The sequence below is a fragment of the Ipomoea nil genome, unplaced genomic scaffold, assembly GCF_001879475.1.
Source record: "Ipomoea nil cultivar Tokyo-kokei standard unplaced genomic scaffold, Asagao_1.1 scaffold0302, whole genome shotgun sequence".
NCBI classification, from domain to species: Eukaryota; Viridiplantae; Streptophyta; class Magnoliopsida; order Solanales; family Convolvulaceae; genus Ipomoea; species Ipomoea nil.
This window is the reverse complement of record NW_017616730.1, coordinates 3,878,568-3,892,953: the sequence shown is the minus strand read 5'-3', so window position 1 is coordinate 3,892,953 and position 14,386 is coordinate 3,878,568. Positions and strand designations below refer to the sequence as shown.

The 14,386-nt window shown below is 36.1% G+C and overlaps 2 protein-coding genes across 2 annotated transcripts; both read left to right on the top strand.

Moving 5' to 3' along the window:
* Positions 1-5,456: 5,456 nt before the first annotated feature.
* On the top strand, positions 5,457-6,701 carry LOC109159039 (protein FAR1-RELATED SEQUENCE 12-like). Its single transcript, XM_019307033.1, has 3 exons — positions 5,457-5,586; positions 5,889-5,966; positions 6,058-6,701. The coding sequence occupies exons 1-3, from the start codon at positions 5,457-5,459 to the stop codon at positions 6,699-6,701; spliced, it is 852 nt and encodes a 283-aa protein (XP_019162578.1).
* Positions 6,702-7,039: 338 nt separating this feature from the next.
* Positions 7,040-8,613, top strand: LOC109159030 (protein FAR1-RELATED SEQUENCE 9-like). The gene is made up of 2 exons (XM_019307021.1): positions 7,040-7,121; positions 7,506-8,613. The coding sequence occupies exons 1-2, from the start codon at positions 7,060-7,062 to the stop codon at positions 8,611-8,613; spliced, it is 1,170 nt and encodes a 389-aa protein (XP_019162566.1). The 5' UTR covers positions 7,040-7,059.
* Positions 8,614-14,386: the final 5,773 nt, after the last annotated feature.

Sequence of the window (14,386 nt, the reverse complement as noted above, 5' to 3'; positions counted from 1 at the left end):
GATAATATCATGTAATGAAATTGTGCGGCGTTATTGGTTCTTTGTGTTTCAGTAGGTTGAGAAAGTATATGAACAGATACTACAATGTAATAGGGCCAGTAACATTCCAAAAAAAAAAAATAGCATGTCCCTCTATTGTAGTAGGGCCAGTAACATTCCAAAAAAAAAAAAATAGCATGTCCCTCAAGTTTCATACTATAGTATGTCTAGATCGATAATATCATGTAATGAAATTGTGCTTGAAAGCGTCTGATTGTGGCTACTACCTACAATAAATATTATATGTGAGATCTTCCAGAAAATTAGTCTTATTATTCAGTTTTTTTTAGAGCAAAAGAGAGATATAACTTCTTTTGATAAAAGAAATGAACAAAATTAGTAGTCCCTCTATAATAGTAACATTGTTGAATTCACTTAAGAAGATAGTGCATCTATTTTTATTCTCATACATGCATCAAATGTAAGTTGGATCTCTAAGTGGGTTCTAGTTATAGGGTTATACCATTAACAATAAGATTATTGAACCAATTAAAGCAATAACGATTAAATTGAAAAAAGGAATAAGGTTCAAATTGGCCACTGAACGTAACCTGAAAATGCAATTAGGCCACTGAACGAAAAAAATGTGCAATTAGGCCACTGAACACTCCAAAAATGTGCAATTTCACCTGACAGCAGGTTACCCTCAATTTTAGCAGGTTATCTGCTTAAGTGGCAGCTGAGTTGTCATTTTTAATAAATTTTAAATATTTTTTAATAAATTTTAATAATAAATTTTTATTTAAAAAAATTTTTAAAAAATAAAAATGACTTTATTTTATTTATTATTTATTTTTTTCAATTTTTTATAAAATTTATTATTAAAATTAATTATTAAAAATTATTTAAAAATTATTAAAAATGCCAACTCAGCTGCCACGTAAGCAAGTAACCTGCTAAAATTGATGGTAACCTGCTATCCGGTGAAATTGCATACGTTTGGAGAGTTCAGTGGCTTAATTGCACGTTTTTGGAGTGTTCAGTGGTCTAATTGCACTTTTTTTTCGTTCAGTGGCCTAATTGCATTTTCAGGTTACGTTCAGTGGTCAATTTCAACCTTATTCCTTGAAAAAATTATTTTGCCTCAATTGCTTTGTTTATGTTCATTTTTTACCCCTCCAGTTAAATATTTTGTAACTACTTTAATTATACCTTATCTTTTTGTCACAGATAATGTATAGTTAAAGTAGTTACAAAATATACCTTATTTAATTGACATTTTTTTAAAAAAATAGTTAGAACAGTTCTCTTTAATAATTTGTGTATATACAACTTAAGAGACAAACATTAAGCACACTGCAATGTGAAGTTTGCAATGCATAAATAAAAGCACTACAAATTCGTTTACTATACATTTGGGAAAAATAGTTAAAATAGAATAGTTGTAGCAATCACTAAAGTACTATTTAGAATACCGGCCATGGGTTAAACTGTGATTGAAACAATTGAAGCGGGATCTACTCTAATTGCAAACAAGTTGAATTAAGGGGCTGTTTGGTTGGATGGAAATTATTTTGGGAAAAGGGTCAAATAGGTTCCTAAACCTTGCACTAAAAGTTAATTAGGCACCTAAATTTTTAGAAAGTGTAATTAAACCTTCAAAAATGTTAATTTTGGTCAAATAAGTCATTAGTTACCGGTAAAATTACACTATTAACTATATTTTTTGCCGTTGGCCGGATAAATCTTACCGGAAAACATCATCATCGACCAAAAGGCCGCCTTTTTCGATGACGGCGACCAGAATTCTTTATTTATTTGAATTCACCATACCGCTACTCGAAGCTTCGTTGCTGTAACTGTTGGATGGATAGTGCACTCTAAGCACATACGACATCGGGGCTTTCACCAAGTGGGCTGAGAAGTTGAGGAGTGCCCTTGCGCCGCGCATTTGAAAAGTCGCCCGGTCATAAGTCAATGTTGCTTTTTCCGTCGTGTCAAACATGCCCAGCCACACCCTAGCACCTTGCATCGCCTAGTCGCGAATTTCCGCCACAGCCACGGCCACCGCATGCACACCCCTATAATGCTTCTTGGTTATCGACTACGTTGGGTGGAGGATGCTCTGCTGGGCGACTCCTCTGCTTCTGGGCTGCAAAAAGGGGCTAGAGTTTAGTGTGCTGGCTTCATTCAAGATATGGTACAAAACCACCTCCGGTTAGTCGTTTTCGTTCAAGGGTAGCTCATTCTAGGTACTAGGAACCATGTCGATCTGATCTTATCATAAAAGTTAAGGTTGTGAAAAGGTTGGACCACTGGTCGCCGAATTTTCGCCAGACTGATGTCTGAATTGAAATGACCTGTAATAACAAGTCATTTACCGATTCTTGGGTTGCAGTTCCTCAATTTGACATGTCAAATGGTGCAATTGCACTTTTTAAAAGTTTAGAGACCTAACTGACTTTTCAAATAAAGTTTAGGGGCTTATTTGACAATTTTTCATAACAGTGGAGAAAAATTTTGTTTTATGTTGTTTAGTTGGATGAAAAACATTTTCTATTGTAAAAGCAATTCCTTAAAGTTGAGGAAAACAAATTCTTAGCAAAATGGTGGTGTTTTGTTTTCCATATGACATGGGAAGTAAAGATAACATGGTTGGACAATTATATCCTCATAAAAGTTTTTAATTACATAGCTGATATTTATGATTAATTTATTATCATTATTATTGTAAAGGGCATATTAGTCTTTATATTCATAATTTCCAACCAAACAATGGAATTCATATTTATTCTCAATAATTTCTTTCACACCAACCAAACAATGGAATCTATTTTCCTGATACTTTATTTTCCATGGAACTTTAATTTCATTCATCTTCAAATATTTTCTAGCGAACCAAACGAGCTCTAAATGAGTAATAATTAAGTGGGAGAGATGCAATTGGCCTAATAATAGGATTCAAATAAGCCATTGAATTATACACGAAAAGACAATTGGACCACTGAACTAAAAAAGTTGCAATTAAGCCATCGAACAACTTAAAATGATGCAATTATACTAAATAACATATTACTTTGCTTAGTCACAGGGAAGGAAACAAACTTCTTTAGTGTATAATTAGCAACTTACATTATATTTTAAGTAACCTACATTTTTTTTTTTGGTTGTCCAAAGGTATCCCTCCGGCCGATAGCCAGAAGATTAATCGGCTAATCTCTCGTCTCTACCGTCAGCACACTAAGTGGTAAGGTACGGGTCAAATGGTTTGCTCCATTTAAGTAACCTACATTGATAATAGTTATACTCTACCAAAATTATAGTTGCTATATATATTAGTTGTGATATTCTTCAAGTTTTTATGTCGTCAATATAATACAACTACAATATAATAACCATATTATGTTGATTAGTATTGTTAATAGATCTCAAGTCCCAACTCTTAACTCTCATGCCTAGTCATAGTTGCACCCTTGGTCAAGATCAATCTTAACCCCAACTCTAAGGCCTAGATATAGTTGCACCGTTGATCAAATCCAGCACCTTTATGATTAAACTCATAGTATAAGGTATTTTTAGTACAATTTATTTTTGTGCTTAATTTTAGTATATACATTTTAATTGTGTAAGTAATTACTAAATTTGTATCCCTTAAGAATTGGATCCCTATGTAATGAATAAAAAATAACAATGAAATTAATTGATCATACGCATTTATCACATCAAGAATCGAAGGAAGTGCATCAATACTACTAAAATCATACACAAATTATCATATCATATATTAAATTATTAAATAAGCAAATATTCAAAATATTAAATATCCCAGAAAGTGGAAGCAGGAAACAATATCAACAAAGGCAAGACAATCCAAAACCAAATACTCAAACAGGACCGTAGATCTCCGGCCTATTCACCTCCACCACCCTCACCGCCTCCATGTCCGGCGCCGCCGTGCGAACTACCCTCAGCGGCGCCGATGCCCTCCATCTGAGACACGTGGCTAGATGCCATCATCGCCGCGGCCATGCCGGCGTCGTGGGTTGCAACCCCGTCATGGTTGCTGACATGATTACCGTGACCACCGGTTTGCTCATTCTTGCCGCCGCTACTGGACATCGGAGTCTCCGAATCGTCTTTGGCGGCCTTGGTTTTCTTCCCACGTGGGATGCAGAAACAGAATTTCTTGCCCTCCATTCCCATCTCTATATCTCACCGGTTCACTCGTCGCTCGTTTTATACCAGGGTAGGACCTCAATAATGTTGTGTTAACAGTGACCGCAGTCTTTGCTTGGTGATTAAGTGAAAATGATTAAGGAATTTTCTCCTGTATATATCTCCGTTATATTCCGTTCTTTTCAGGGTCACATCCTGTTACTTTCATCGTACCAGTGTCTTGTTTTTGCTTCTTAATTTCACCTAACGAGGAATCTACCTGCGAGATCAGTGGCGCTGATAAATGCATGGACCAAAACCTTCGAAACGAGTAGTTAGGCGGATCACGTTAAGGTATTAATCTAATGGTAGTGTGGGTTTCAAATTCTAGTAAGAATATGGGATTATTGGGAGAGGCCTTAATTAATTAGAAGAGATGAAAATTGGTATACAAATAATAGTAAGACCTATCAGCTTAAAGTCTTCTTTCAGTGTAAAAATTCTAATTTTAATGGGCCAGGTATACAGTCATGCAGAGACGCAGAGTGTAGAGTGTAAGGGTAGGAACTTAAGATACTTGTAATTTACATTTTTTAATGGTTATTGTACAAGAGATCGATGGCTTAAAATTAGTGTAGTATTGATATATTAAAAAAAAAAAACAAATAAAAAGCAAAAGCAAAAGGAAATGGCTGTCCATGAATGATTATCACATGTTTCGGTGATAAAAAAGGTGGACACAAATAATTGATTAAAGTGAGGATAATCCGGGGACGCGCATATATACGTAGGCACATGGGGTCGACGTGGTTTCAACCTGTTTTCATGCAGTAGACTGTAGACACGATCTGATTAATTAATATTACTCGTGTTTACTTTAATTTATTTCCTTCTTGTTAAATTGTAACACAATTTGACAGAGACATTCTCGTCTTATTGGGAATATTTGCATAATTGCATTAAAGCTAGGATTGATTCTGTTTATTGGGTTGCGGAAATATTACGGTGTTGATAAACCTCGGACTAAAGAATCGCAATATTATGCTGTGGATCTGTATGCACCATGCATGGTGCATACAGATCCACACGACGTCGTTTTAACCTAATGACGCGGGGTTTTATAAATAAAAAAAAAAAAATTCCGTTAACGGCGTTTACTTCCAAATTCCTTTTGAGTTTGTTTCCAAGTTTCAAACTCGATCGTTGGCAGTTGTTCGTTGTGGTATTGGCATTCGATATCACCGGAATCGCGATCGCAATCTCAATCGCATTCGCAAATAGCAATCGCAAATCGAAATCGGGAATTACAAAGTGATTGATAGATGGAGGATGGAACAGAGCAGACGAATTTCGCAGTTGATGATTGGCATTCGATTCAAGGTGATCTTGTTATTGTTTTTGCAATCGTTCATTTTGGTTTTTTGTATGATTATGTGATTAGCAGTGATGTTTGTATCTAGAATCTGCAAATAGTTGTGCAAAATCACGTAAGTAATTTCCATAATTGTGTAACAACAATTTCAGAATTTGAAAACAATAATTCCATAATTTCATAACTATATTTCCAGAATTGCATGTCTATATATTCAGAATTAGGGGTACTCTGTTTTGGCAGTTTGTTGCGACTGTGTATCCAGAATTGTATAACTATATTTCCATAATCATATAACTATATATACAGAATCTGTAGACACTCTGTTTTTTCTGTTTGATGAACTGTTTGAATTAATGTTCACCATGTCTATATAATGTAGTTAGTGAAGGCATTGTGGATGGTTCAGTGAGTTCAGATCAAGTAGATGTAGATGTTGATGGATCTTCATCAATTCCAGGTTTATTCATAGTGGTTTACCTTTTAATTAGCAAATTATGGTTAGGAATTATGTGTTAATGAAAATGGTTATTATTGTGTTATATTTGCAGTTGATCAAGATTTGGTTGGTTTGGTAGTAAGTAATGCTGATGAGGCTTTTGAGGTGTATAACAGTTATGCATATAGACTTGGTTTTAGTGTGAGGAAGGGTCATCAACGATACAAGGGATCTTCGAACACAATTCAAATGAAGAAATTTTGTTGTTCTAAGGCTGGTTACAAGGCTAACAGTGGGGTTAAGGCTTATTCCAAAATTGACACAAGGACAGGGTGTGGAGCGTTTGTTCAATTTGACGTGGGTGATGATGGGTTGTGGACAGTTACGAAACACGAGAAAGTGCACAATCACGAGTTATGTGTGTTCAACAAGAGTCATCTACTTCGTTCACATAGGAGTGTCGGAGATAATCAGCTCTTATATTTACAAGGTTTGAAGGACAGTGGTGTTGCATTGGCAGATGGTATTAGGTTCCTAAAACACCAATCGGGGGGGTCCCCTTTAGTTGGTTTCACCAGTAGAGATGCTTATAATTCAATGGCTGCGGATACTGTCAAGCGATTAGATGGAACGGATTCTAACTCTTTAATTGAAATTTTTAGGAGGAGGCAGTCTACCGAGACTGATTTTTTCTTTGATTTTGAACTTGACTTGGATGCAAGGTTGTGCAGTTTTTTTGGAGGGATGGTCAAATGAGACGAGATTACGAGGTGTTTGGGGACTTGTTAGTGCATGATACGACATATCGCACAAACAAATACGATATGATTTGTGCCCCTTTCGTAGGGATGAATCACCATTGCATGAATGTAATGTTTGGATGCGGGTTTTTGATGAACGAGAGGATAGAATCGTTTGTGTGGTTGTTTAAAGTGTTTTCAAGATCAATGGGTGGCAAGTCTCCACAGACTATTATGACAGATCAATGTGCAGCTATGGCTGCTGCTATATCTAAAGTGTTTCCAACATCACTCATCGTCTTTGCATATGGCATATCGGTGAGAATTCAAAGAAGCATATCAAGACGTTAAGGAGCAATAAGGATTTCTTGGATATGTTTAACTACGTGTTGAAATACACAGAGACCGAAGCTGAATTTCAATTCTATTGGACAAGGTATGTTAGTAATTAATCGTTTTTATTGCATTACGTTTGTAATTATGGATGTATAGTGCATCAATTATGGATATATAGTATTTCGATTATGGATATATAGCAGTGGTGGTGTCTGGAAATGTAGTATATGGATTATGGATATATAGTATTCCGATTATGGATATATAGTATACCGATTATGGATATATAGCAGTTGAACTTACTGGTGGTGTCTGGAAATGTAGTAGTATGGATTATGGATATATAGTCTATCAATTATGGACATATAGTATTCCAATTATGTATATAGAGCAATAGAAATTCTGAGTATGTGTTAGATGTGGTGATGTTGCTTGTTAATATTCTGCTTCATAATCATTTGGGATTTTGTCTTACCATTTTCAGGTTGGTGACTGACTATAAATGTCACAAGAATACTTGGTTAGAAAAGCTATATGACTGTAGGGAGAAGTGGTGTCCAGCATTTAACAAGGACTATTTTTCTGGGGGCATTCTATCATCACAAAGGAGTGAAACTACAAATCATTCGATTTCTAGAAGGTTGTCCAAGACAGCGGGTCTTTGTGATTTCTATTCATCGTTTGTAAGCGTAATTTCTGAATGGAGAAGTAAAGAGAACGGTGAAGACTTTCGGTGTGCTCAAGGGGTACCCGCTATGATGATGGAGCATGTGAAACTTCTTTCACATGCTAGAGAGGTATACACGATTGAGATATATTTTCTGTTTGAGGAACAATTCATGAAAGGCAGTGCGTGTCATCAAGAGATGGTGTTGAATGATGGCCGTCAACAGAAGTATCACGTGTGGCGGCCAGATATAGATATTATAAGGCATGAGGTTAGTTTTAACGCAGCCAACTTGGACATTTCTTGTAGTTGCAAGTTGATGTCTGAGTTGGGAATTCTATGTTGTCATTGTATACGCATTCTTCACGTACATTGTGTTTCTAGTATTCCCGACAAATATATACTTAAAAGATGGACTAAAAAGGTTATTGATGGTAGGAATGTCAACATTGATTCTATGGTTTATAATGTTGGTGTTCCTCCATCAATTTGGGTGTTCGATATTAGTAGAAAATTTCAAAGATTAGTTGTGTCTAGTCAAGATAGCAGCGTAGCGAGGAAACTGTGTGACGAGGCTGTTGATGATGTAAAGAAAAAGGTTGAAGCCGAGGTTGGGCATGTGCATATTGAAGAGTGTGGTGTTTCATCTTCAAGTGGTGGTGTTCAAAATCCTTCAAGTCGGAGATTGAAAGGTGAGCGTAACAAACGGAGGAGTGGTGTTATTGAAAAGAAGTACAGTCTTGCAAGGGGGAGAAGGAGTGCTGCAAATAAAGCTGCATTGAGTACAAAGGGTGTTGTTCAGTCTTTGGTGTTGGAAAACATATCCAAGCTTGCTGGGGATGGATACCTTGTACATCCAAGTTCTTCAAGTTCAGATTTTGTTCAGTTTAGTAAGGGTTTAGATGACAATGTAGGTGTAGATTGAGAAATACAAGTTGTTATCATTGATTTTATGCAATTATACAGTTTTAGTTTTGTAATTCTGGATATGTAGTTTTGCAATTTTGGAACTGTAGTTATGAAATTATGGAATTATAGTTATACAATTATGGAATTGTAGTCATGCAATTATGAAAGGTATGCAATTATGAAATTATAGTCATTCAATTATGAAAATATAGTTATGCATTTATGCATGTGTAGTCCCCATTGTGATGGAATTTGTAGTTATGAAATTGTGGTGTATAGTTATGCAAGTATGGATGTATAGTTTTGCAATTATGGTATTATTGTTACGCAATTATGGAACTATAGTTATGCAATTGTGGAATTGTTTATATACAATTATGGAATTATAATTATGAAATTATGGAATTATAGTTATGCAATTATGGAACTATAGTTTTGCAATTCTGGATTTATAGTAGTCATGCAATTATAGATTTGATACATGAAAACAAAAACAAAAAAAAAAAAAAGTAAAGAAAAGAAAAGAAGAGAAAAGAGAAAGAGGTGCATAGATCAGATGTAAATTGTTATTTAGCTATTAACATCATGCATCTACATTCACAAAATACAAGTCACATTGTCAATGTAGTTCACAAAAACTTTCTAATTGTTTAGAATTCAGTCAACATGTTGAAGAATATTCATTCAATTCTTCTTCGAAACTCTTTTGGCCGCTTGCAGAACCTCCCCCCTGACTTCATTCATTCTCCACTTTATGAGGTTCGCAACATATTTCGCTCGCAATTCACACATGAAGCTTGCCTATAAACAAAGAACATTAAGTAATTAGTCATTCGCAGTTTTATTTATTTTTTAATGTATTTTGAAACTATAATATGTATGGTAGTCTTACATTCAAGCGCATATTTTTCTTGAATCCTGGCTGCCAGTCTTGTAGAGTCCCTCGGAATGTCTCCATATGACGGAGTACATAGATCCCGCAATCAGTGACGTTTTCAGTGTTTGCCCAGTCCAACTTAAGGTACTTTATATCAACTTTTTGCAATTTCACATACAAGGAGTGGCACTCGGCCTTAAGGTAACCACTGAATGCTTCAATCTGGTCAGAAAAGTTAGTTTAGTGTTGATAATGCTTTTATGTCAATAGATAGGTAATGGTAAGAATGTCAAGTTTTTTTTTATCAAAATTACCAATAAGTGTGGGCAGTTGCCATATTTGTCCTTCTCCGAAACACCAGCTGGTAACTCCTTGTTGTCAATGACCTGTACTTTATGTTCTTTCACATTGAAGCAGACCAAGAAGTAGTGACCATGGCGATGAACTGCGAAAAATATCTAATTCCAATTCAAAGTTAAAGCAATGTTAGTATTTTTTTGGACATGATAAAGTCAAATTGGACATGGGTAATAGAACTTACCAGATCTACATCACTGATGTCTAGGTTCCCGAAGCTGGTTATTTCATAGCTCAATCTCTCATTGAAATTCTTCATTTTTATGTGAGTTGGGAGATCCTTCATCCACTGATCATTGGGATCAATTTGAAGCTACACATACAAATGCAGGAATGAGTAGTCATAATCCAAATAATATTTGTTGAAAATGTTAAAGTTATACATACAGAGTTATATATATATACATTTCCAGAATTGTACAACTATAGTTCCATAATTGGATAACTATAATTCCATAATTTCATATCAATAATTCCATAATTGCATATAACCAATTCCATAATTGCATAAGTATAGTTCTATAATTGCATAACTATAATTCCAGAATTACAAAATTATAAAACCAGGGGTTCACAGGTACACATCCAGAACTGAATAACTACATATCCATAATCTAAAAACTATATATTCATAATTTGTGAACACTTACATGTACTAGGGTGGAGAAGTAGACCCGCTTTGTCTCCCCAACCGCACGGGGCATGTTCAGCAATGTAAAACGTAGGGACCAGACATCTAGGAAGCTGCTCAGTAGCTCACCGTTGCACATAGTTGCAAAATCATCCCTTGTGAAGTAGTAATCACCATATTTGAACAATGTCTCTCTACAATACAGTAAATAAATAAATATAAGAACATAAATTAATGAATAAAATTTAAGTAAAATTGGTGGATGGAAACATACCCTCCCGGGTGCTCACTTGAGGCTTCCAAAAATGCGTAGTTTGAAAAAACCTTTTCTTTGGGAGTTGCATTATTGATGGAGCCTTTGTTCTTATTCCAATATGGTGACCTCAAATGAAGCGGGATGTTCCTGAATTTGCGCACAGGTCTCTTTCTCACAGTAACATCCTCAACATCAGATTCACTTTCATCCATAGCCCTGTTGTCCAGAAAAAAACAGAGGCAGTTCATAACCCCACAAGTATAATTCCAGAATTGTATAACTACATTTCTATAATCTATAAACTATATGTCCATAATTTGAGAAATACATATCCATAATTGTAAAGAAATCAACGTCACTAGTTGAATAAGAATATATTCATATTAATCAAACTTAATATTCATAATTATTGATGAATTGAAAACCATATTTATAGTCTAAATCTGCATAAGAAAGCAGTAACCTACTTATCAAATTCATCAATCTCAGCAACAGTTTGGGCAGCAGGGGTAGTAGGAGTGGTGGACTTTTCGAATGGCACTCTGATTAGTAATGGAGTTGCTTCCTTCTCTGTTGAGGTTGATACTCCTGCACTCCTCACAATGTTATCCACCAAGGTGTCCAAAGGCTGCTGTTGAGATGGTGGTGGGGTTGGTGTAGAGCGTCCAAGTAGCTCAAATGATGGGACTTCTATTTCCATTTCCTTTCTTGTTTTTTCAAAAGCTGCTACCAGAGAATCAACTGCTGATGTGAAGCTCTCACTTCCGAAGAAGATGTCATCCAATTGCGAGGCAGTTGGGCTAGGAGTCGGTTGAATTGTGCTTGCAGCACTCAGCATTGTTGATATTCCTGAAAAAGCCCTCTTCATGATTTCAACCGGGGCCCCTTGCTTGCCAATGTCAGACATGACCTGACCGAACTCAAGGACATCTACTGTAAGCCGTTGAAGCACATTTGTTACTCGGTCAACATTTGTCAGAGGCACAGATGGAGCTGGAATAGTTGGTGTAGCAGCAGGGCTGGACACTGGCCTTGGTATTGCAGCAGGAGGAGGTGCAGGTCGGGGTGATGATGTAGATGCAATGGCAGTAGGTCTCTGAAATCGAGGGATAACTTTGCCCTTACCAAAACCCCCTGATTTTATCTCAGCCGATACTCGCTTGCGTACAAGGCTTTTTGTCCAAGCTTTTATTGCTGGGAATGTGCGGTTGACGGTCATGCCTCTGAACTGTACTCGGTCAAAGTAGAAGAGCTTCAAGAAGTACAGAAGAGTATGTTAAGGAATTGAATAACTACATATTCAGAATTGCATATCTATAATTCCATAATTGCATAACTATAATTCCATAATTATAAAACTAGATATCCAGAATTGCATATCTATAATTCCATAATTGCATAACTATAATTCCATAATTGGATGACTATAATTCCATAATCCATAAACTACACATCTATAATTGATTAACTATAATTCCATAATTGTAAAACTATTATTCCATAATTGGAAAACCACAATTCCACAATTACAAAACTACACATCCATAAGGGCATAACCACACATACAGAATTGCATATCTATGATTCCATAATTGCATGAATATAATTACATAATTAGAACATTTTATGTATAATGGGATATTACCAGGATGAATACCATTGGACCTCCAAAGGATCTGGTAGGAGAGTCTTTGTAAATGTCATACGAATCAATTAAAGAATTGTACGTGTACTTGCACCAATTAAGTCTTGAGATTGACCGGATGTTGAGCAATGACTTGATAACTCGATAGTTGGCATATCTTCCAGTATTTCCCCGGAGCAGAGATGAGACAGCAAACACCACAAAGTCTCTCTTGAAGGCATCTCCATGGTCACCTCTCCTGATTATTTCATCAGGCATCTTTGTTGTTATGGGTGACCCTGACCTGACATTCCATCTTTTCCTCCACTCAGTCAGGACCTTATTATATGCAGCTGTAGAATTTTCCTCACTCTTTGTACCTTCCTCAACATCTCTCTTCCCCCGGGGGAGTCCCAAGATGTATTCAACATCCTCTTCACCGACATGTAGATGGTCACCATCCAATATGAAGTCTGATTTGAAAACATCAAACCTTTGCAGGAGATACTCAACAAGTTGTGAGTAATTGCTTGAAAATTGTAGGTGCAGCAGCCCTCCAAAACCCATATCAATCACAGCATCCTTTTGGTCATGTGTTAGACGCTGGACAAGGTCATACATTTGCTTGAGACCCATTCGTGTACTGAAGTAGTTCACATCAGGGTCCCGTACTCTCTCTCGCTTTTGTGGTGGTGCCCTCTTTCTTTTTACAGCTGCTGGTTGTTGCCTTGTCGAAGGCTCTGCTTGATCTTCCTGGGCAGGGGTGAGTTCAGCAGCTTGTGAGCTCAATACTGCTCTGGTTGTTCTCTTTTTTACAGACTTCACAAATTGACCAAGTGTAGAATCATCTGCCACACCTGACTGATCCATTTCTGCAAATAAAAAACATCAAGTGAGGTTAACAGAGTACTATATCCAAAACTTCATAACTACAATTCCATAAACACACAACTATACTTCCAGAATTGTAAAACTACAATTCCATAATCTCATAAGTATACCACAAGGCAAGTTATGCTAAAAAGGATTTGAATGCAATTTGGTGCACAGAGTAAGGTTCACAGAGTAATACATCCAAAACTGTATAACTATAATTCCATAAACGCACAATTATACTTCCAAAATTGTACAATTACAATTCCATAAGCATACCTACAAGGCAAATTATGCTAAAAAGGCATTGATGCAGTTTGGTGCACAGAGTAAGGTTCACAGAGTACTACATCCAAAACTCTATAACTACAATTCCATAAACGCACAACTATATTTCCAAAATTGTAAAACTACAATTCCATAAGTATACGCACAAAGCAAATTATGTTAAGAAGGCATGAATGCAGTTTGGTGCACAGAGTAAGGTTAACAGAGTACTACACCCAAAACTGTATGTCTACAATTCCATAAATGTACAACTATACTTCCAAAATTGTAAAACTACAGTTCCATAAACTTATAAATATACTCATAAACCCATAATCATAACCATACACGTTAATAATCAAATAACTATACATTCATACAAGATTAAACAGTATAAAACCCTAGTTTAAAATTTCATAAATATATACTCAAAATGAATGCTTGTTTTGTATAAATGCATTATGTATCAACGTAAAATGCATTTATACCTGTTATAGGATGATGATGAGCTCTGGTTTACAGAGAAAGCGCTGTTGAATACGCGATGATCGGACGCCGGCGACAATAGCGACGACGAGTGTGTTTGAAAGCTAGAAAATGCTAAAGAAATGGTAAGGAAATGGAGATGATTGAAGCGTTTACGGAGGGTATCGTGTTGGAGAAGGAATGGAGTGCGGGAAGTGAAATGCAGTGGAGAAGAAACGAAGGAGCATTGTTTTATATTTAAAAAAAAAAAAATATCTGATTGGTGGAGTGAAACGGTGCCACTAACGGCACCGTTACTCCCTAAACGACGTCGTGTGGATCCGGATGCACCAAGTACGGTGCAACCGGATGCACAGCATAACGATTGGAAATACTAGAGCAAATAATACTAATAATAAGAAAATTTGGTGCTTATATT

Bases quoted from the DNA above. Each gene is read 5' to 3' on its own strand.
- LOC109159039 (XM_019307033.1), top strand. From the start codon at position 5,457: ATGGAGGATGGAACAGAGCAGACGAATTTCGCAGTTGATGATTGGCAT. The intron at 5,587-5,888 runs GTATCTAGAATC...TATATAATGTAG, and splicing joins TGTGATTAGCAGTGATGTTT to TTAGTGAAGGCATTGTGGAT. The intron at 5,967-6,057 runs GTTTATTCATAG...TTATATTTGCAG, and splicing joins TGGATCTTCATCAATTCCAG to TTGATCAAGATTTGGTTGGT.
- LOC109159030 (XM_019307021.1), top strand. From the start codon at position 7,060: ATGTTTAACTACGTGTTGAAATACACAGAGACCGAAGCTGAATTTCAA. The intron at 7,122-7,505 runs GTATGTTAGTAA...TACCATTTTCAG, and splicing joins TTTCAATTCTATTGGACAAG to GTTGGTGACTGACTATAAAT.